Below are 22761 nucleotides of genomic sequence, written 5' to 3'. Positions count from 1 at the left end.
AAGAGACTGGGATCACTCTTTATGTGTAAGGAAACATCAGGCTGGACTTAAACATCAGGCTGGACTTAAACATTGCTTTTTCTAACTGCGTAACACTAAATGTAACAAATAAATACATATACCTGATTGTTATTTATTATTATTACACAGCTGTGTTGAATACTCGATTCTGATTGGTCAATCACGGCGTTCTGCGGTCTGTAATTTCTGTATAGCAGACCATTGCTATGTATTACAGGCCGTTGCTATGGGTGCAGTTCTGATGTCAGACTCTGGAGGACCGTTTTTGTGTCAAAATGTTGATTTCTTCAGTAAGTAGCCGCGTAATAAGCAGGATAATGTACAGCTAGCGGGTCATTGCTTGATTCTTTCACAACAATGACCTGCTAGCTGTACATTATCCTTTACTTAAAATAATAAATTATACACCAGCAACTTGGTAAAAAAATCTTCTAAATGAACAGGAATTACAGTTCAGCAACAAATTGGTCAAAACTTAAACGGGAATTAAAATTCCTGTTTATAATGTAATATAGTATGTAAACATACTATATAACATATATATAACATATATATAGTATATAAACATACTATATAGCAACAGAACGAACTAACACAGAATTGAATTGAATAGATTGGCCCCATTGTCACCGATATCCGATCCGGCATCGGTATCGGTGCATCCCTACAGTAAACACACGAGTGAGTAAAGTTTACCAACATGTATCCACACACACGCTCCAATCATCCCGTCAGTCTTAGAATACTGACCAAAGTACACAGTAGGTTTAGCAGCTCATCAGCGGAGGTCTTATAGCTGTTTGTAATACATATTGAGAATTCTCTCGATTAATACATGAGTTAAAGCTGTAGTAGGCAGTATGTTTTTGGCATCATTTGGCAAAAATCCCATAATAACCTTCAGCATATTGTAATTCAAGTGTTCTGAGAGAAAACTAGACTTCTGCTCCTCCTCATGGCTCTGTTTTCAGGCTTTAGAACATCTAGCCTGTGACAGGAAACTTTGACCAATCACAGGTCATTTCAGAGAGAGAGCGTTCCTATTGGCTGTGCTCCAGCTGGTGGGCGGTGATTGGTATTTCCTCAACAGATCTCAACATGGCTGCCGGGTCACAAACTTTCTCATTTTACAGCTAAACAGTACACTACAAGATGATTCTGAGAACATCTTAGGAGAGAAATAGGCATTACAGTAACAGAATATTGATTCATATTTGCTCCAATTCTACCTTCTGCTGCTTTAAAGGCTAAAAATGGAGTAAGAAAAAGCAGGTGGCTCTTCAGTCCTCAAAGTTCAGCTGTTCTTTTTGCCAAATACAGGAAAATATATTATATTTCATTTTGTCAGAATGCCAATAACAAAGAAATGTCCTTCTTCCTCACTGACAAAAATATTACAAAATTGAAGATCATTTTCCTAACATCTGCAGTTTCCCTTCTAAACATGAACTCATATTAGATTGAAGACTGACATTTGATCACAAACTTCACTTTTATTATCAATCAAGGTTAACTTTTCAGTATACAGCCTTCTGTCCCTGGAATCTATGAGACCACCTGAGAGCACGGTGCGTCCTGATGGAATATTACCAGCTATGAGAACACCACTTATTTCCTGTTGCTGGTCGGAGGGGGGGAGATGGGTGCTTTGTAAATCTAACAGGGAGAACAAACACCTGGGGAATACTAGAATGAGTGATTGATACTTGAAGGTCAAAGTGAACAGTAGGGACATTTTCGATCAAGTTCAGGTCCTAATGAAAACAGTTCAAAGGCACAGAGCGACTTGTTCACAGTGTACAGGTCATTTACGTCTGCTTGTGGAAATGTTCTGTATGGTTTGATGTAAAATGGATAGTGCACAAGAGTGTATCCTGCATGCTCAGTTGTGTGTGTGTGTGTGTACCTGGGTGGTTTTGTCACTGAGGCCTCGGAGCAGCAGGGTGATAACATGGACAGCGGCTCTCCTCACCTCTGCCTCCTTCTCCGTCTTTATCAGAGCAGTTAGACAGGAGCTGAGCTACACACACACACACACACACACACACACACACACACACACACACACACACGTATGATATCTACAGTCATGTACAGTGATATCTACAGTCATGTACAGTGATATCTAGTCATGTACAGTGGTATTTATAGTAGTATAGTGATATTTACAGTGATATAAACATGAGAGCATAGGCAAAAAGATGGGTAACACTTTATAATAACCCTCACTTATGAATGGTAAATTGATAGTTAATTAAACTTAGTTAATAGTTATTTCACTGTTAACAAACATTGAAATTGTATCATAGCTGATAAGAGACAATAATAATTGCATTTATCAGTTAATTATTGTACACATTATATTTGATATACTATATTAAGTATTTGTTAATAATTACCAAATGATTTGTAAACTTTTAAGATATCGTTTTTAAAACTTCTATAAACATTACATATATAGATGAATCAGAAACCAATTATTAACCATCGACAAACTAACTATCTAAATAATGTTTAAAGGGACTGTTTGTAACTTTTTAAGCGTATAAATGTAGCGGGTCAGCTAACATTAGCTGAAATATAGAGTGATATTGTGGTTTTAGCTGACGTGTGTCTCCTCACTGTTTTGAGTGATGCTCGTTCAGGTATATTTAGAGCGAGCAAGCGCGAGCTCGACGCTGACTTTCGTTGATTTCAAGGCCACAGGTGTCGCTGTTAAGCAGCATTTCTGAATCTTACGAATAGTCCCTTTAAAGATGCTTTACAAACCAATTATTAACCATCGACAAACTAACTATCTAATTAATGTTTATAGATGTTGTACAAAAAAATTCCTTAAAGGTCTACAAATCATTTTGTAATCATTAACAAGCACTTGATATAGTATATAAAATGTTATAAACTGTTAAAATAACATAAATTATAGCATAACTAATAATTAGTCAATATTATTAACTATACTTTAACTGGTATAAGAGAAGTGACCACATCACGCCGATCCTTGCTGCCCTTCACTGGTTACCTGTGAGTTTTACAGTTGATTTAAAGATTTTACCGCTGGTTTTTAAAGCCTTGAATGGTCTGGCTCCTGCCTATATCGGTGATTTGCTGACTCCCTATGAGCCTAATCGATGCCTGAGATCCTCTGGCAGGGCCCTACTAACAGTTCCAAGTTCCAAACTGGTCAACAAAGGTGACCAACCGGGCTTCTGCTGTCTGGACCCCTGAGCTATGGAACTTCCTACCAGGCAAACTCAGTATCTTCCTTTAAATCTCTTCTTAAGACTCACTTTTATATTATGGCTTTTTCTTAACTGATGGCGCACTGTTGTAACTATTTATATGATTTTATTTTGTTTAGATTTTAAGTTCTGGGAGTTAATTAAACTCGGAAAAAAAAGTTTGGAAACTTGTGTTTGGTGGATTATTTCTCTGTTGTTACAATGCTAATGGTCATTGTATTTTACATCGTTGGAAAGCCTGTTTATTTACCTTCACAATGATGTCCAACTTGTAAGGATCATGTATTTGTGGGATGAGCAGCACAGCTGGTTATGTGGGGAGCGCCCAAGAAAAATTTGCCAAAATGCTCCGTCAATGGTAAACAGTGTATTCTCTTGTTGGTATTGACTCTTGTTTTGAGTTGTTTGGTGGATTGGATGATTGAACTCTCTATCAGTAACAAGGAACAAACAAGACATATTGGCTATTTTACACTTTATTCATTTAATCCACCGTCAGGAGCCTCAGTAGCGGTGGAAGATCCATACGCAGCCACAACAGCCTGGCACCTCCTCCTCATGCTGGTCACCAACCTGGTCATACATTGCTGTGGGATGGTGTTCCATTCCTCAACCAGGATTGGTTGCAGGTCAGCCAACAGAGAAATAATCCACCAAACAAAAGTTTCCAAACTTGTTTTCCAGAGTTTACTTTGATCATGCTTTTATTGGAAAGCACTTTGTAACCTTGTTTTGAAAGGTGCTATATAAATAAAGTTATTATTACTATTATTATATTTGAGTTATTTAACATTAAAATAACTATTAACTAAGTTGAATTAACTATTTATTTACCATTTATAAATGATGGTTATTATAAAGTGTTACCGTGAGCTGAAACACAGTTAGTGATCGTAGGTGAGAAACACAGCTGAATATGGAGCTGTGCTGTATCCTGAATCAGCTGCAGGCCCACACTGCTGAGGTTAATACCAACTAAACTGGATCTATTGATGTATTGGTCAGACCTCCAAATCAACATGGGACACACGCACACACGGTGAAAAAGCAAAAGTGGGCAGGTTCATGAATAAGCACCCCTGTTCCTCCAGCTGACAGAGCTGCTTATTCACACACACGCACGCACGCGCGCACACGCACGCACACGCACGCACGCGCGCACACGCACGCACGCGCGCGCGACTGTGGGCTGAGACCCTGATCAAAGTGAGTGGGCATGTATGTGTGTTTGTGCAGCCCACACACACATGCGCACAAACAAATATTTGTTTATGTACTTTTCTCCCTTTAAGGTACATTCTGAACAGATAAAAAAAAGTGTGATTAATCTGAACTATTTGAATTGATTGACAGCCCTACCTCTAAGATTCTGAATCGATTCACAACTCCCAAAAATCAATTTTTTTACTCTGCTTTCATGCCATAGTTAGAGCCCAGCGGACTGGAGTATATCCTGACATTAGCACCCCTATGTACTGAATCAAGAACCAATTCTCAAATCAGCAATCGTTTTGAAACCCAACACCGAAAGATTCACACCCCCAGTATCATGACACGTATTGTATCGCCAGATTCTTGCCAATACAAAGTCCTACTTGTTACCATGTACAGCTACTACTGTACTCAAAACCTAGTTCCTCCAGGAGGAAGTGTTCTCCCTCTCACCTCTTGAGCCAGCGTTCCTAGGGCATAGTACAGCCTCTGACAGAGCTCCCCCAGGTTGGACAGACTGCTGGCACGGACGCTTTGGTCCGTATCCCTGGTTCCTTGCAGGAAAACGCTAACCAGAGGACGGCCGAGGTGGGGCGCCAGTTCCCCTGGAGAAGGACGAGAGGGGAGGAAGAGCAGGCAGACGGATTAGTTTCCAGTAATAACATATAGACCTTATTATTTATCAGGTTCAATTAAGATGTCAGCTCTCTGAGTCCCTGGCTGACAGCAGCCTGCATCTTCTGTGGAAAATATAGCAGTATCAGAAAAATAAACTTGTATCATGTGACATAAGAAGGGCTGTCAATCGATTCAAATATTTAATTGCGATGAAACCTGCAGTAGGCAGTATATGGACGCCAGACTCCAGATCAGCTCTGACTGCTTGTTTTCCTCCGGTCTAAGAGCACCGAGGACACAGAGGAACATGATTTCTTTCAAAGTACCCCTCTCATGCACTACTATCAGGATATAGTGACCGTTTTATAAAAATAACTTTTTTTAATCAGATTTGCTCCAATTCTACCCACTGCAGCTTTAATAGCATCCATAGTTAATTAATCGCACATGTTTTATCTGTTCTAAATGTCCCTTAAAGGGAGATTTATCAAGTATTTAATCCTCTTATCAACATGGGAGTGGACAAATATGCTGCTTTATGCAAATGTATGTATATATTTATTATTTTAAATCAATTAACAACACAACACAATGACAGATATTGTCCAGAAACCCTCACAGGTACTGCATTTAGCATAAAACAATATGCTCCAATCATAACATGGCAAACTGCAGCCCAACAGGCAACAACAGCTGTCAGTGTGTCAGTGTGCTGATTTGACTATGACTTGACCCAAACTGCATGTGATTATCATAAAGTGGGCATGTCTGTAAAGGGGAGACTCGTGGGTACCCATAGAACCCATTTACATTCACTGATCTGGAGGTCAGAGGTCAAGGGACCCCTTTGAAAATGGCCATGACAGTTTTTCCTCGCCAAAATTTTGCGCAAGTTTCAAGCGTTATTTAGCCTTTTTCGGGAAAAGCTAGTCTGACATGGTTGGTACCGACGGATTCATCAGGTTTTATAGTTTCATATGATACCAGTATCTTCACTTTAGCTTTAACACTGAGCCACTACAACCTAAAAATCACAACTTGTGCTAATGCATTAAAGAAATGTAGCGTTGACGAGTTATTATCACGTTAATTTTGATAGCCCTAATAAATAAGCATCCAACACTGATTTGCAGAAGAAGAAATAAGCCTCAGGCCAGCTCCAAATGGAAAAGCACAGCTCAGATCAGCTCAGTAACTTGAGCAGCGCGGACACCAGAGAAGGAGCTTTAAATGTATTCCAGCCATTTAAATCCACATCTTGACAGACACAAGACTAATATTGTTGTTTACAGAGTGCAGTCATACTCAGATTAACAAGCTGTGTGTGGGTGACATCGCTACATAGGCAGACACACAAAGAACAGAGCCGACTGCTGACTACAGCTGCTCCTGCCAAGCAGCAGGGAGGACAGCCAGAGAGCTCCATGGAGCGGACACAACCAGCTGACTGGCTAGTAGTAGTAAGACCTGCTGGATCTATGTGTGCACACACACACACACACACACACACACACACACACCCTGATCTATTTAGATCGTCCTAGATTACGCTTTTAGAATGCAAAGCACAATCACAAGATTCAAACCCACACACACCAGCTCAGCTATTCTGCCTTCATTTCCCTGTCTCAATAGGCTGTTACAGCTCTAACAGATCTAATGAAAGAGTGTGAGTCATCGGGAATATCAGCATACTAATGCACGTTAACACACATGCACGCACACACACACACCTGAGAAAACTGATGCAACACTCCCACAGATGCTCCCAAATTTGCTTAACTGTATTCTACATACACTGATCAGCCATAACATTCAGACCACTGACAGGTGAAGTGAATAACATGGATTATCTGGTTACCATGGCACCTGGCAGTGGGGGGGGGATATATTAGACAGCAAATGAACATTTTGAACTTTAAACTTTGTGTTGGAAGCAGAAAAAATTAGCCAGCGTAAGGATGCGAGCGACTTTGACGAGGGCCAAATAGAGCTGTCTAGACGATTGGGTCAGAGCATCTCCAGAACTGCAGCTCTTGTGGGATGTTCCTGGTCTGCAGTGGTCAGGACCAACCAAAAGTGGTCCAAGGAAGGAGAACCGGTGAACCGGCGACAGGGTCAGACCCGAGGCTCATTGATGCACGTGGGGAGCGAAGGCTGGCCCGTGTTGTCTGATCCAATAGAAGAGCGACTGGAGCTCGGTACCCCGAAGGCGCGTTGATTAAGTGTGACCCAACCTCCTTCAATAGGCCTTGTGTAAAAACACCAAACATCATCAGGTAGAGACAAACGTGTTTGCCGCTGTTAGCTAGCTAACGTTCTCGGATGCAGTGAGACAAAATGGATCGGTTTTTAAAGCGAAAAAGTGATGTGGGAGACAACCCTGTAAAAAAGCTCCGAAGCGTGTGGTGAGGAAATATGAGAAGTGCACACATTTCTGGAAGAGCAGCACTCCCCTCTTGCTGAGCATTACACTGATGGTAACTTTTGTGCAAAACTGGCCTACTTATCAGATATATCTGACCAGTTAAATCAGCTCAATATATCAATGCAAGGCAGAAACAGCACAGTGTTTTTGGTTTCAGACAAAATTGAGGGCTTCAAGAAAAACTTATTCTGTGGAACAGAAGAGTCAAGGAGGGACGATTTGACGTGTTTTCACTCCTAAGTGAAACTTTGGAAGCCACTCCTCATGTCAACATATCCAGTGTTATAACCCAGCATTTGACTCAGTTGTCAGGAAAGTTTACAGACTACTTCCCAGAAGATGCACGAGATGGAAACCTTTGGATTTTGGACCCTTTCTCTGTGGATCCTGCTTCAGAAGACATAACTCTCTCCACTGTGTTGGAAAATGAACTGATGGAACTATCAGCAGACAGCAGCCTGAAGCTTCAGCTCACACAAGTTGACCTTGCTTCATTGTGGATACTGGCTGCCAGTCAATATCCCTCTCTGTCAAAACGGGCAATCAAATTTCTGTTGCCTTTCACCACCACCTATTTATGTGAGTCAGGGTTTTCCATTGCGACTGTCACAAAATCAAAAGGCAAGGAACAAACTGAAAGCAACTTTGAATGCTACTCTGCGTGTCAGCCTCTCGCCCATCCCACCACGACTTGATCTCATTATTTCCCAGAGGCAAGCCCAAGTGTCTCACTGAGGGTAAGCAGAATATGTATTTTGGTCATTACAGCTGACAGTGGCATAACACATATCTACAGCCCAGTTTATTATTTGTTTTATAAACATGTTAGGTTTTTTACTCATTTATTTGGGACGGTGGTCCTCGGAAATGTTTTGACAATCACAAGTGGGCCTTCAGTTGCAAAAGGTTGAGAACCCCTGACTTAAAGGATCTGTTACTGACGGCTTGGTGCCAGATACCACAGCAGACCTTCAGAGGTCTCGTGGAGTCCATGCCTCCACGGGTCAGGAGGACCTACTGAATATTAGGCAGCTGCTCATAATGTTCTGGTTGATCGGTGGATGTCCCCTTCATATTTGTAAATAAACCGTATGTCTTTGGTAGGGGTGTAAGAAAATATCAAACATATCTAGTATCACCATATTATGTTTACACGCAAAGATGAACTCAGCCAATACTATATTTCACTGGCAAAGAGATGTGTCCTCTCAGTGTATGTGTCCTCTCAGTGTATGCGTCCTCTCAGTGTATGCGTCCTCAGTGTATGTGTTCTCTCAGTGTGTGTGTCCTCTATGTGTCCTCTCAGTATAGAGCTGTGATGTTGGTGTTACAGACTGTGATAAATGCAGGTTCACTGTTGTGAGTGCATCAACTTGTCCTTGTTGACCTCAGACTGTCCACATGGTGCTGTGTTCTTTACACATGGTGGTGTGTTCTTTACACGTGGTGGTGTGTTCTGTCCACATGGTGCTGTGTTCTTTACACATGGTGCTGTGTTCTGTCCACATGGTGCTGTGTTCTGTCCACATGGTGCTGTGTTCTGTCCTCATGGTGCTGTGTTCTGTCCAAATGGTGCTGTGTTCTGTCCACATGGTGCTGTGTTCTGTCCACATGGTGCTGTGTTCTTTACACATGGTGCTGTGTTCTGTCCACATGGTGCTGTGTTCTGTCCACATGGTGCTGTGTTCTGTCCACATGGTGCTGTGTTCTGTCCACATGGTGCTGTGTTCTGTCCACATGGTGCTGTGTTCTGTCCTCATGTTGCTTTGTTCTTTACACATGGTGCTGTGTTCTGTCCACATGGTGCTTTGTTCTTTACACATGGTGCTGTGTTCTTTACACATGGTGCTGTGTTTTGTCCTCATGGTGCTTTGTTCTTTACACATGGTGCTGTGTTCTGTCCACATGGTGGTGTGTTCTGTCCTCATGGTGCTTTGTTCTTTACACATGGTGATGTGTTCTGTCCACATGGTGCTGTGTTCTTTACACATGGTGGTGTGTTCTGTCCACATGGTGCTGTGTTCTGTCCACATGGTGCTGTGTTCTGTCCTCATGGTGCTGTGTTCTGTCCAAATGGTGCTGTGTTCTGTCCACATGGTGCTGTGTTCTTTACACATGGTGCTGTGTTCTGTCCACATGGTGCTGTGTTCTGTCCACATGGTGCTGTGTTCTGTCCACATGGTGCTGTGTTCTGTCCACATGGTGCTGTGTTCTGTCCACATGGTGCTGTGTTCTGTCCTCATGTTGCTTTGTTCTTTACACATGGTGCTGTGTTCTGTCCACATGGTGCTTTGTTCTTTACACATGGTGCTGTGTTCTTTACACATGGTGCTGTGTTTTGTCCTCATGGTGCTTTGTTCTTTACACATGGTGCTGTGTTCTGTCCACATGGTGGTGTGTTCTGTCCTCATGGTGCTTTGTTCTTTACACATGGTGATGTGTTCTGTCCACATGGTGCTGTGTTCTTTACACATGGTGGTGTGTTCTGTCCACATGGTGGTGTGTTCTTTACACATGGTGCTGTGTTCTGTCCACATGGTGCTTTGTTCTTTACACATGGTGCTGTGTTCTGTCCACATGGTGATGTGTTCTGTCCACATGGTGCTTTGTTCTTTACACATGGTGCTGTGTTCTGTCCACATGGTGATGTGTTCTTTACACATGGTGCTTTGTTCTTTACACATGGTGATGTGTTCTGTCCACATGGTGCTGTGTTCTGTCCACATGGTGCTGTGTTCTTTACACATGGTGCTTTGTTCTTTACACATGGGAATGTGTTCTTTACACATGGTGCTGTGTTCTTTACACATGGTGCTTTGTTCTTTACACATGGTGCTGTGTTCTTTACACATGGTGCTTTGTTCTTTACACATGGTGCTGTGTTCTTTACACATGGTGCTGTGTTCTGTCCACATGGTGCTGTGTTCTTTACACATGGGAATGTGTTCTTTACACATGGTGCCGTGTTCTTTACACGTGGTGCCGTGTTCTTTACACGTGGTGCCGTGTTCTTTACACGTGGTGCTGTGTTCTTTACACATGGGAATGTGTTCTTTACACATGGTGCTGTGTTCTTTACACATGGTGGTGTGTTCTGTCCACATGGTGCTGTGTTCTGTCCTCATGGTGCTTTGTTCTTTACACATGGTGCTGTGTTCTGTCCACATGGTGCTTTGTTCTTTACACATGGTGCTGTGTTCTTTACACATGGTGCTGTGTTTTGTCCTCATGGTGCTTTGTTCTTTACACATGGTGCTGTGTTCTGTCCACATGGTGGTGTGTTCTGTCCTCATGGTGCTTTGTTCTTTACACATGGTGATGTGTTCTGTCCACATGGTGCTGTGTTCTTTACACATGGTGCTGTGTTCTTTACACATGGTGGTGTGTTCTGTCCACATGGTGATGTGTTCTTTACACATGGTGGTGTGTTCTTTACACATGGTGCTGTGTTCTGTCCACATGGGGCTGTGTTCTTTACACATGGTGGTGTATTCTGTCCACATGGTGATGTGTTCTTTACACATGGTGCTGTGTTCTGTCCACATGGTGGTGTGTTCTTTACACATGGTGCTTTGTTCTTTACACATGGGAATGTGTTCTTTACACATGGTGCTGTGTTCTGTCCACATGGTGCTGTGTTCTTTACACATGGTGCTGTGTTCTTTACACATGGTGGTGTGTTCTGTCCACATGGTGATGTGTTCTTTACACATGGGAATGTGTTCTTTACACATGGTGCCGTGTTCTTTACACATGGTGCCGTGTTCTTTACACGTGGTGCTGTGTTCTTTACACATGGGAATGTGTTCTTTACACATGGTGCCGTGTTCTTTACACATGGTGCCGTGTTCTTTACACATGGTGATGTGTTCTGTCCACATGGTGCCGTGTTCTTTACACTGATAGTTTTCCTAAAACCTGATTTAAAAAATCACAATACATCCCCTTGCTTACAGTATCACAATATATTGAATGTAACCTCTGTATCATGACACGTATCGTCTCGCCAGATTCCTTCCAACACACAGCCCTAGTCTTAATAAACATCATTTGGTGCCGAGTTCTTCTCTTTCAATACATGTTCTGCCGTCATCGCAGCTCACAGGACTGTGAGAGTGCTTCTCTGCCTCTCTACCAGGCAACTCAATTAAGAAAACCTTCTTATTTACAAATGACAGCCGAGCAAAAGGCAAATCTTGGCCACTCGGGGAGGTTCAAGACAAACACAGAGGCTCTCTGGATGTCTGCGCAGCAAACTGAAGGTCTATCCAATCTCTCAGCAAGGACATAAACCCCCCGATTGTCCCAGGGAAGTGGTACGATGGCAATCTGGCAGATAAAACCAGAGCGGGAGGAAAAAAACGAAACAGGGTTTTCAATCAGGGAAAGGTTGTGATACACAGGGTCCCTTCTGAACAGAGATCTGCATGGAAACACTGAGGCTTCTGTGGTGAGCTGCTTTTATGCCCATAGCTGTCCACCACAGACAAATAACAATGTAAACCAATATGGACACATGCATAAACAAGCTTATATTATCATTCCTACAATGTCAAAGCCAGATACAAACATTTTAAAGATGTGGCAACCCTCCATAGGTCAAAGGTCAAACTCAACTACTCCCCGACTTCTGTCTAACTTTACCTTTATTTAACTTTATATACTATTAAGGATGCACCGATACAATTTCTTCAGTCCCGATACCGAGTAGCGATACCTGGGCTTTGGTTATCGGCCGATACCGAGTACCGATACCTGGGCTTTGGGTATCGGCCGATACCGAGTACCGATACCGACACCAGTGTTTGATTAATCAGCTGTAGGCCTCACTGTGTGGAAGAGACTGGGATCATTAAAATATGTGTAAGGCAACATCAGGCTGGACTTAAACATCTCTTTCCTAACTTTGTAAAACAAAATGTAACAAATAAAAAATGTAGTGAATTGTTATTTATTATTAAAATGATAAATTATACACCAGCAAGTTGGTAAAAAAAAAAATCTTCTAAATGAACAGGAATCACAGTTAAAGTGTAAACCTTTTTAATGCAGCAACAAAGTGGTCAAAACTTAAACAGGACTTAAAATTGAGCTATTTGAGTCTGTATGGGCCCGATCTGATATCTGATCCGGTATTGGTACCGGTGCATCCCTACATACTGTTTTATAAACTGTTACACATCTGTGTATGTATATACTGTATATAGCTGCAGTCAGGCATCAGGCTGCTGTTCACTAAGACACAGTGCCAGTTCAAAACCCCTCTAAAATCACAATTTCTCCTTTTATGTGGAACACAGCATCCTGCTGCACCGCGTTCCAGCTGTGCTTCAGCTCAGACGCTGCTTGCTCGCAGTTTCAACGTCCACAGGAAACTTTTCAGAAGAAGAGAGTCTGTTCTACAGCAGCCACATTTATAATATAGTTTTAGAGTAGGGCTGTCAAAGTTAATGCGATAATAACGCGTTCTTGAAAATCGGGTTTTAACGCCACTAATTTCTTTAATGCATTAACGCAACTTTTGATTTTTAGGTTGTAGTGGCTCAGTGTTAAAGCTAGAGTGAAGATACTGGTATCATATGAAACTAGAAGACCTGATGAATCCATCGGTACCAACCATGTCATACAAGCTTTTCCCGAAAAGGCTAAATAACGCTTGAAACTTGCGCTAAATTTTGGCGAGGAAAAACTGTCATGTCCATTTCCAAAGGGGTCCCTTGACCTCTGACCTCCAGATCAGTGAATGTAAATGGGTTCTATGGGTACTCACGAGTCTCCCTTTTACAGACATGCCCACTTTATGATAATCACATGCAGTTTGGGGCAAGTCATAGTCAAGTCAGCACACTAAAAGCTGTTGTTGCCTGTTGGGCTGCAGTTTGACATGTTATGATTGGAGCATATTGTTTTATGCTAAATGCAGTACCTGTGAGGGTTTCTGGACAATATCTGTCATTGTTTTGTGTTGTTCATTGATTTAAAATAATAAATACATACATATATTTGCATAAAGCAGCATATTTGTCCACTCCCATGTTGACAAGAGGATTAAATACTTGACAAATCTCCCTTTAAGGTACATTTAGAACACATAAAAAATATGCCATTAATTTGCGATTAACTAACTATAGACAATCATGTGATTAATCGAGATTAAACATTTTAATCGATTGACAACCCTAATAAATATATTTCCAGCTCATTTAAATGTAGTAACAGATGCTTTTTGGCTGTACTTGAATACAACAACCTTCTAACCTTCTCTGTTATCGCTTTCATTTGAAATGGTAATACAGCCAATCTCACAGCACAGCTGCCGTCATTAACCTGCCTGTTTACTTTGGTTAAGGTTAAGGGTTAAGGTTAACTGCCAGTAAATACAATCATTTACATACATTCATCAGGGAATTTCATGTTTTGAAGATGTGAGCTGCTCTGGAAAAAACAGACTCAGCACAGAAACCTAGTGGAGCAGGGAAGAGAGCCCCAAGTGAGACGCACACACACCGGCCACAGAGCCAGGCTAGCTTCCAGTCTTCATGCTACTGTAAGTAAGGCTAACCATGCCTGACACCAGCTCCATACTTAAACCTGCAGTAGGCAGAACGTTTTTGGCATCATTGGGCAACAATCCCATAATAACCTTTCAGCATATTGTAATTCAAGTGTTCTGAGAGAAAACTAGACTTCTGCTCCTCCTCATGGCTCTGTTTTCAGACTTTAGAACATCTAGCCTGTGACGGGAGACTTTGACCAATCACAGGTCATTTCAGAGAGAGCGTTCCTATTGGCTGTGCTCCGGCTGGTGGGCGGTGCTTGGTGTTTCCTCAACTGATCTCAACAGCTAAACCATGCACTACAAGATGATTCTGAGAACATCTGAGGAGAGAAATAGGCATTACAGTAACAGAATATTGATTGATATTTGATCAGCGCTGCCTAGTTTGACCGGAGTTCGTGAGTGATTGACAGCTGGCTCTCATAGACGGCAGCTCGGAGGAGCATCGGAGGACACAGAGGCACATGTTTTTTTTCAGATAACCTGTCTAATGTACTACTGTCAGGATATAGTGACCGTTTTATAAAAATAACTCTGTTTTATAATCATATTTGCTCCGTTTCTACCGCCTGCAGCTTTAAGTCACAACATGGAGCACACGCTTTCTAAAGCTATGTGCTCATCACATGAATTGCTGCCTTTTCAGGGGTCAGGAGATGGGTCTCAAGTCATGTGAATATCTGGTCATACAAACATGAATGTGAACAAATAACAGATGATGCTCACCCATAGCCCTGCTCGCCCTCATCAGGACCTCTCCCACTTTGAGGCGGGTTTCCAGGGAGTGCTCCTTGTTGGATGTAGGGAGGGAGGAACCATGTTGGAAGTCTTTTAGGAGCCTTTCCAGAATCCTCTCCGGGTATGAATCAGCCAATGCAGCCAGACCTACAGACAGTTCATACTCAGTTTATCTGCTTTGAGTTACTGACAACGGCTTCAGCTAGGAAGTTAATAGCATCAGTGACTATTCTGTAGATCGATAATCTAAAAATCAATAATAACATTGAATTTTGGACAAGCTGCATCATTATATTACCTTGAATGGCTGACAGGTAGACGAATGAGTCTTCATGCTCCAGGTTTTCTAAGAAGAGCTGGAGAAGACATTCCATCAGCATGATTAAGAATCACATAAGCTGAGTTTCCATCAACAGTTGAGGACTTTTAGTCCCTGGAACTACTTTTCATGGAACTAAAAGGTTCCTTCGGCCCACTGTTGTCTACGTTTCCACCGCGGTCTAAAGACCTACAGAGATTAGGTAAATCAGTCTGCTGACGTATGAAAAAGCAACATGACATGTGATGAGGGCTGCTGGTGGTCACATCAGTAAACTCACTCTGCAGCCTGCAGCTCAGTGTGTGACCTGTTTACTCTAAAATACATACTGGAAAAAAAACATTTACTGCTGCATATATCTACTGCTGTATATATATCTACTGCTGTATATATATCTACTGCTGTATGTATCTACTGCTGTATATATCTACTGCTGTATGTATCTACTGCTGTATATATCTACTGCTGTATGTATCTACTGCTGTATATATCTACTGCTGTATGTATCTACTGCTGTATATATCTACTGCTGTATGTATCTACTGCTGTATATATCTACTGCTGCATATATCTACTGCTGCATGTATATATCTACTGCTGTATATATCTGCTGCTGTATATATCTACTGCTGCATGTATATATCTACTGCTGTATATATCTACTGCTGTATATATCTGCTGTTGTATGTATCTACTGCTGTATATATCTGCTGCTGTATATATCTACTGCTGTATACAGTGCCGTGAAAAAGTTTTTGCCCCCTTCCTGATTTCTTATTTTTTTGCATATTTGTCACACTTAAATGTTTCAGATCATTATACAAATTTTAATGTAAGACAAAGATAACCCAAGTAAACACAAAATGCAGTTTTTAAATAATGATTTCGTTTATTAAGGGAAAAAGATATCCAAACCTACCTGGCCCTATGTGAAAAAGTAATTGCCCCCCCTTTTTAAATCATGAATTAACTGTGATCAACCACATGTTTTGGAAAGCTGAGTTCAATTTCACTAGCCAATCACTGTTCAATCAAGAAATCACTTAAATAGAACCTGTCTGACAAAGTTAAGTAGGCTAAAAGATCTCAAAAAGCAGCACATCATGCCGCGATTGAAAGAAATTCAAGAACAGATGAGAAACAAAGTCATTGACATCTATCAGTCTGGAAAGGGTTACAAAGCCATTTCTAAGGCTTTGGGACTCCAGCAAACCACAGTGAGAGCCATTATCCACAAATGGAGAAAGCTTGGAACAATGGTGAACCTTCCCAGGAGTGGCCGGCCTATGAAAATTACTCCAAGAGCGCATCGACGACTCATCCAGGAGGTCACAAAAGAACCCAGAACAACATCTAAAGAACTGCAGGCCTCACTTGCCTCAATTAAGGTCAGTGTTCACGATTCAACAATAAGAAAGAGACTGGGCAAAAATGGCATCCATGGGAGAGTTCTAAGGCAAAAACCACTGCTGACCAAAAAGAACACAAAGGCTCATCTCACTTTTGCCAAAAAACATCTTGATGATCCCCAAGACTTTTGGGGAAATATTCTGTGGACTGATGAGACAAAAGTTGAACTTTTTGGAAAGTGTGCGTCCCGTTACATCTGGCGTAAAACTAACACAGCATTTCATAAAAAGAACATCATACCAACAGTCAAACATGGTGGTTGTAGTGTGATGGTCTGGGGCTGCTTTGCTGCTTCAGGACCTGGACGACTTGCCATAATTGATGGAACCATGAATTCGGCTCTACCAGAAAATCCTGAAGGAGAATGTCCGGCCATCAGTTCGTGACCTCAAGCTCAAGCGCACTTGGGTTATGCAGCAGGACCATGATCCGAAACACACCAGCAAGTCCACCTCTGAATGGCTTAAAAAAAACAAAATTAAGGTTTTGGAGTGGCCTAGTCAAAGTCCGGACTTAAATCCGATTGAGATGCTGTGGCATGACCTTAAACAGGCCATTCATGCTCGAATACCCTCCAGTGTGGCTGAATTAAAACAATTCTGCAAAGACGAGTGGGCCAAAATTCCTCCACAGCAATGTGAAAGACTCATTGGCAGTTATCGCAAACGCTTGATTGCAGTTATTGCCGGCAAGGGTGGCGCAACCAGTTATTAGGTTTAAGGGGCAATTACTTTTTCACATAGGGCCAGGTAGGTTTGGATATCTTTTTTCCCCTAATAAATGAAATCATCATTTAAAAACTGCATTTTGTGTTTACTTGGGTTATCTTTGTCTAATATTAAAATTTGTTTGATGATCTGCAACATTTAAGTTTGACAAATATGCAAAAAAATAAGAAATCAGGAAGGGGGCAAATACTTTTTCACGGCACTGTATATCTACTGCTGTATGTATCTACTGCTGTATATATCTACTGCTGTATGTATCTACTGCTGTATATATCTACTGCTGCATATATCTACTGCTGTATATATCTACTGATGCATATATCTACTGATGCATGTATATATCTACTGCTGTATATATCTACTGCTGTATGTATCTACTGCTGTATGTATCTACTGCTGTATATATCTACTGCTGTATATATCTACTGCTGTATGTATCTACTGCTGTATATATCTACTGCTGTATATATCTACTGCTGTATGTATCTACTGCTGTATGTATCTACTGCTGTATATATCTACTGCTGTATATATCTGCTGCTGTATGTATCTACTGCTGTATATATCTACTGCTGTATATATCTACTGCTGTATATACAGTGGAGGAAATAAGTATTTGATCCCTTGCCGATTTTGAAATTTTGCCCACTTAAAAAGAAAAGAACGGTCTATAATTTTAATGGTAGGTTTATTTTAACAGTGAGAGACAGATTATAAAAAAAAAATCCAGAAAATCACATCATATAAAAGTTATAAATTGATTTGTATTTGATTGTGGGAAATAAGTATTTGATCCCCTAGCAACCAGCAAGAATTCTAGCCCCCACAGACCGGTTAGATTAGTCCTCTCGCTTTAAGAAAGTACTCCGAATCTCAACTCGTGACCTGTATAAAAGACAACTGTCTCAACTCATTACCTGCATAAAAGACACCTGTCCACAATCAGATTCCAACCTCTCCACCATGGGCAAGACCAAAGGGCTGTCTAAGGACGTCAGGGACAAGACTGTAGACCTGCACAAGACTGGAATGGGCTACAAGACCATCAGCAAGCAGCTTTGTGAGAAGGAGACAACTGTTGGTGCCATTATTCGGAAATGGAAGAAACACAAAATGATCATCAATCGCCCTCGGTCTGGGGCTCCACGCAAGATCTCGTCTCGTGGGGTATCGATGATCATGAGAAAGGTGAGGGATCAGCCCAGAAATACATGGGAGGAACTTCTTAATGATCTCAAGACAGCTGGGACCACTATCACCAAGAAAACCATTGGTAACACACTACGCCGTAAAGGATTAAAATCCTGCAGCGCCCGCAAGGTCCCCCTACTCAAGAAGGAACATGTACAGGCCCGTCTGTTAGCCAATGAACACCTGAATGATTCAGAGAAGGCTTGGGAGAAGGTGATATGGTCAGATGAGACCAAAATCGAGCTCTTTGGCATCAACTCGACTCGCCGTGTTTGGAGGAAGAGAAATGCTGACTATAACCCCAAGAACACCATCCCCACCGTCAAGCATGGAGGTGGAAACATTATGTTTTGGGGGGGTTTCTCTGCTACGGGGACAGGACGACTTCACCGCATCGAAGGGAGGATGGACGGGGCCATGTACCGTGAAATGTTGGGCGACAACCTCCTTCCCTCAGCCAGGACACTGAAAATGGGTTGTGGATGGGTCTTCCAGCACGACAATGACCCAAAACATACGGCCAAGGCAACAAAGGAGTGGCTCAAGAAGAAGCACATTAAGGTCATGGAGTGGCCTAGCCAGTCTCCGGACCTTAATTCCATAGAAAATCTGTGGAGGGAGCTGAAGCTTCGAGTTGCCAAGCAACAGCCTCGAAACCTTAAGGATTTGGAGATGATCTGCAAAGAGGAGTGGACCAAAATCCCTCCTGAGATGTACGCAAACCTGGTGACCAACTACAAGAAACGTCTGACCTTTGTGCTTGCCAACAACGTTTCTCCACCAAGTACTGAGTCATGTTTTGCTAGGGGATCAAATACTTATTTCCCACAATCAAATGCAAATAAATTTATAACTTTTATATGATGTGATTTTCTGGATTTTTTTTTTATATTCTGTCTCTCACTGTTAAAATAAACCTACCATTAAAATTATAGACCGTTCTTTTCTTTGTAAGTGGGCAAACTTACAAAATCGGCAAGGGATCAAATACTTATTTCCTCCACTGTATATACTGCTGCACGTTGGATGTAATGAATGAAATGAAACTAAGAGCGTCTGTATCCTCAGTAAATCATCTGTTGAGTTTCTCAGCTCGCTCGCATGATCTCCACAATTCTACAATTTCATTTAGCAGACGCTTTTGTCCAAAGCGACGTACAGTACATCTGAGAGTTTGTACAACACAAGCAAGGATCTAGATAGGAGGGAACAACGTGAGTTAAGTGCCAACAACAGCTTCAAGTCCGATCGGACACAGGTGCCGACAGGAAGTGCACAGAGGGAACGCTCAGGGTGGATAGAAGCAGATCATCATCATCATTAACAACATAAACAACGTCATCAATATCATCATGAATATCCTAACAGACATCAACACTCATCACTCACTCATCTTCAACCTCTTATCCGGGGTCGGGTCGCGGAGGCAACAGCTCCAGCAGGGGACCCTAAACTTCCCTTTCCCGGGCCACATTAACCAGCTCTGACTGGGGGATCCCGAGGCCTTCCCAGGCCAGCGTGGAGATATAATCTCTCCACCTAGTCCTGGGTCTTCCCCGTGGCCTCCTCCCAGCTGGTCGTGCCTGGAACACCTCACTAGGGAGGCGCCCAGGGGGGGGGGTCATCCTCACTGGATGCCTGAACCACCTCAGCTGGCTCCTTTCAACCCAAAGGAGCAGCGGCTCTACTCCGAGTCCCTCACGGATGACTGAGCTTCTCACCCTATCTCTAGGGGAGACGCCAGCCACCCTCCTGAGGAAACACATTTCGTCCGCTTGTACCCGCGATAGTTTTTTTGGTCATGACTCAGCCCTCATGACCATAGGTGAGAGTAGGAATGAAGATTGACTTTGCCTTCCGGCTCAGCTCTCGATCTACTGGTCAATCTTCTTCAATCTTTTCGTCACAACAGTGCGGTAAAGCGAATGCAATACCGCCCCCGCTGCTCTGATTCTCCGGCTTCGATTCAACATCAAACAACATCCTCTATATCATCGTCATCAACATCATCAATAGCATCAGTGTCATGAGGTGCGGAGGTGTTCATGAAAGAGCTGTTGGGTCTTTAGCTTTTCTTGAAGTTTTAAAAGGACTCTGCGTATCGAGTGGAGGTCGGTAACTCATCCCACCCCCGGGGGACTACAGAGGAGAAGAGTCTAGCTAGAGACTTAGGGCCCTGTTGTGATGGGAGTACCTCTCTCTCTCTCTGTCTTTTTTTAATGAGTCAGGAAGCCAACAGCAGAGCCTGACTTTACTTTTAATGTTATCAGACACAGAGAAATGTCCTCCTCTCGTCCTAAAATGGTCCTAAACCGATACTAGAGTACTTCTTTGTTGATGAATGAAGCGGTACAGTTGAAACAGCGGCGCTGTGCGTCTGTTTCACCAATCAGTGACGGTCATCCCTGCAAACTCCACCCCGAAAGTTCCAGTACTTTCAGAAAGTACTACCCCCCCAACCAGGGGCTTTTTGGGGGGTAGAATGTCCCCGGAACTTAATTTAGACCCTGGTCCCTGCGGGCGAAACACAAAGAGTTCCTCAAAAGGTTCTTAGTTCCGGGGGAAAGTTCCTGCGGTAGAAACGGGGCTATAGACTGGTGTAGAGTTCTATACGTCTCCGTTTCACCCTACTGGGAATATTTTGCCATTTCTGTTAAAAAACATCAAAAATGTCACCAATATGGATCTGTCCAGAAGAGCCAAAGAGGATCAATACTGGCACAGCATTGAATACATTAAAAACAATAGGACCAACTATCAAAGGGAATAATCAAAACATTACCCCCAGGTACTGTAAGGCATCTTTGAAGATATAGCTTTGATTGGGTGAGGGGGAAAACAACGGGTTTCTTAGACAAGCTGGACAGAATGTGCCGAAGTTCTGGGTAAAATTGGGAGGATAGAACATGTGACCTGTGCATTACTGCAACCCAACCACCACACAAACAGGAGAAAATCAATAAAGGCTGTTTCTGCTGTTACAGTGGGGGGTTGAAGGTTATCTAAGGTGTACAGGGGGGATGTCTGATTACAGAGAATACTAAATGAGTTGTTACCCTTTCTTGCCAATACCACCTTAATAAGTCCCTAGAGAGCACCGTGGTCCCCCCTGGCGAAAAGAGGTTCAACCGCCTCATTTATTATACATGTTTGCTCGTAATGTCCCGGGAGACAGAGATAATACTACCTAGCCACTCCCGATGCACACATACAGTGCATGCAAAGCAACAATAGCACAATGTCTAATAGGCGGCTGAGGCAACACAGCTTCTGTTTCAACCAAGCAACATCCAACATGGCTGAATGATGAAGCCAGTGTGGACGTATCTTCACCCAGCTTCTAGAATAACTGCTATGGAAGCAAAGAGGAAAATGTCTAATATTTTCAAAAGTATGAAGTCAATACTCCTCTCTAGAAGTTAGCCAGCGTTCAGACATGAAGACTGAAGCATGCTGCTTCAGATACTCATGAGATAATGGAATTACGGCTGTCAATCAACTAAAATATTGAATCGCATGATTGTCCATAGTTGAGTGTGATTAATTGCAAATTAATCCAATTTGTTTTATCTGTTCTAAATGTACCTTAAAAGGGAGATTTGTCAAGTATTTAATCCTCTTATCAACATGGGAGTGGACAAATATGCTGCTTTATGCAAATGTATGTATATATTCATTATTGTAAATCAGTTAACACAACACAATGACAGATATTGTCCAGAAACCCTCACAGGTACTGCATTTAGCATAAAACAATATGCTCCAATCATAACATGGCAAACTGCAGCCCAACAGGCAACAACAGCTGTCAGTGTGTCAGTGTGCTGACTTGACTATGACTTGCCCCAAACTGCATATGATTATCATAAAGTGGGCATGTCTGTAAAGGGGAGACTCGTGGGTACCCATAGAACCCATTTACATTCACTGATCTGGAGGTCAGAGGTCAAGGGACCCCTTTGAAAATGGACATGACAGTTTTTTCTCGCCAAAATTTGGTGTAAGTTTGGAGCGTTATTTAACCTCCTTCATGACCAGCTAGTGTGACATGGTTGGTACCGATGAGAACCCGCTACAACTTAAAAATCGTAAGTTGCATTAACGCATTAAAGAAATTAGTGACGTTTAAACAAAATTGGGTTAACGAGTTATTATCGCGTTAACTTTGACCGTCCTAAATGGAATACAATCTAGGAGTTGAAGACTAGTTTGAAAGCTTATCAGACACTTAAATCCTGCACAGACATTCCTAATACTAGGACATTTTACATCTCACGGCCACTATCATTTCATCC

At 42.2% G+C, this 22761-nt stretch overlaps 1 protein-coding gene and 2 long non-coding RNA genes across 4 annotated transcripts in view; 1 reads left to right on the top strand and 2 right to left on the bottom strand.

The window, feature by feature from the left end:
• Nucleotides 1–22761, bottom strand: part of LOC141766937 (uncharacterized) — a 216260-nt gene that overhangs the window by 112243 nt on the left and 81256 nt on the right. The gene's annotated exons all lie outside the window — the stretch shown is intronic.
• Nucleotides 1–22761, top strand: part of LOC141766935 (uncharacterized) — a 121069-nt gene that overhangs the window by 21106 nt on the left and 77202 nt on the right. Inside the window, exon 1 of one of the 2 annotated variants that reach the window (XR_012593710.1) lies at nucleotides 14583–14597. The exons of the other annotated variant lie outside the window; for it this stretch is intronic. This is a non-coding gene — a long non-coding RNA (uncharacterized LOC141766935). Of the gene's footprint in view, nucleotides 1–14582; nucleotides 14598–22761 lie in introns of those variants that run through there. 2 annotated transcript variants of the gene reach the window in all.
• tango6 (transport and golgi organization 6 homolog (Drosophila)) overlaps nucleotides 1–22761 on the bottom strand; it is a 54239-nt gene that overhangs the window by 6493 nt on the left and 24985 nt on the right. The window contains exons 14-17 of the mRNA XM_074634125.1: nucleotides 15117–15174; nucleotides 14807–14965; nucleotides 4929–5080; nucleotides 1928–2041 (exon numbers count right to left, since the gene is read on the bottom strand). Of these exons, the coding sequence (XP_074490226.1) occupies nucleotides 1928–2041; nucleotides 4929–5080; nucleotides 14807–14965; nucleotides 15117–15174 (483 nt within the window). The remainder of the gene's footprint in view (nucleotides 1–1927; nucleotides 2042–4928; nucleotides 5081–14806; nucleotides 14966–15116; nucleotides 15175–22761) is intronic.

The sequence above is a fragment of the Sebastes fasciatus genome, chromosome 4, assembly GCF_043250625.1.
Source record: "Sebastes fasciatus isolate fSebFas1 chromosome 4, fSebFas1.pri, whole genome shotgun sequence".
Classification (NCBI taxonomy): Eukaryota; Metazoa; Chordata; class Actinopteri; order Perciformes; family Sebastidae; genus Sebastes; species Sebastes fasciatus.
The sequence above is the reverse complement of the archived record's forward strand: the minus strand, read 5'-3'. Positions and strand labels throughout refer to the sequence as shown.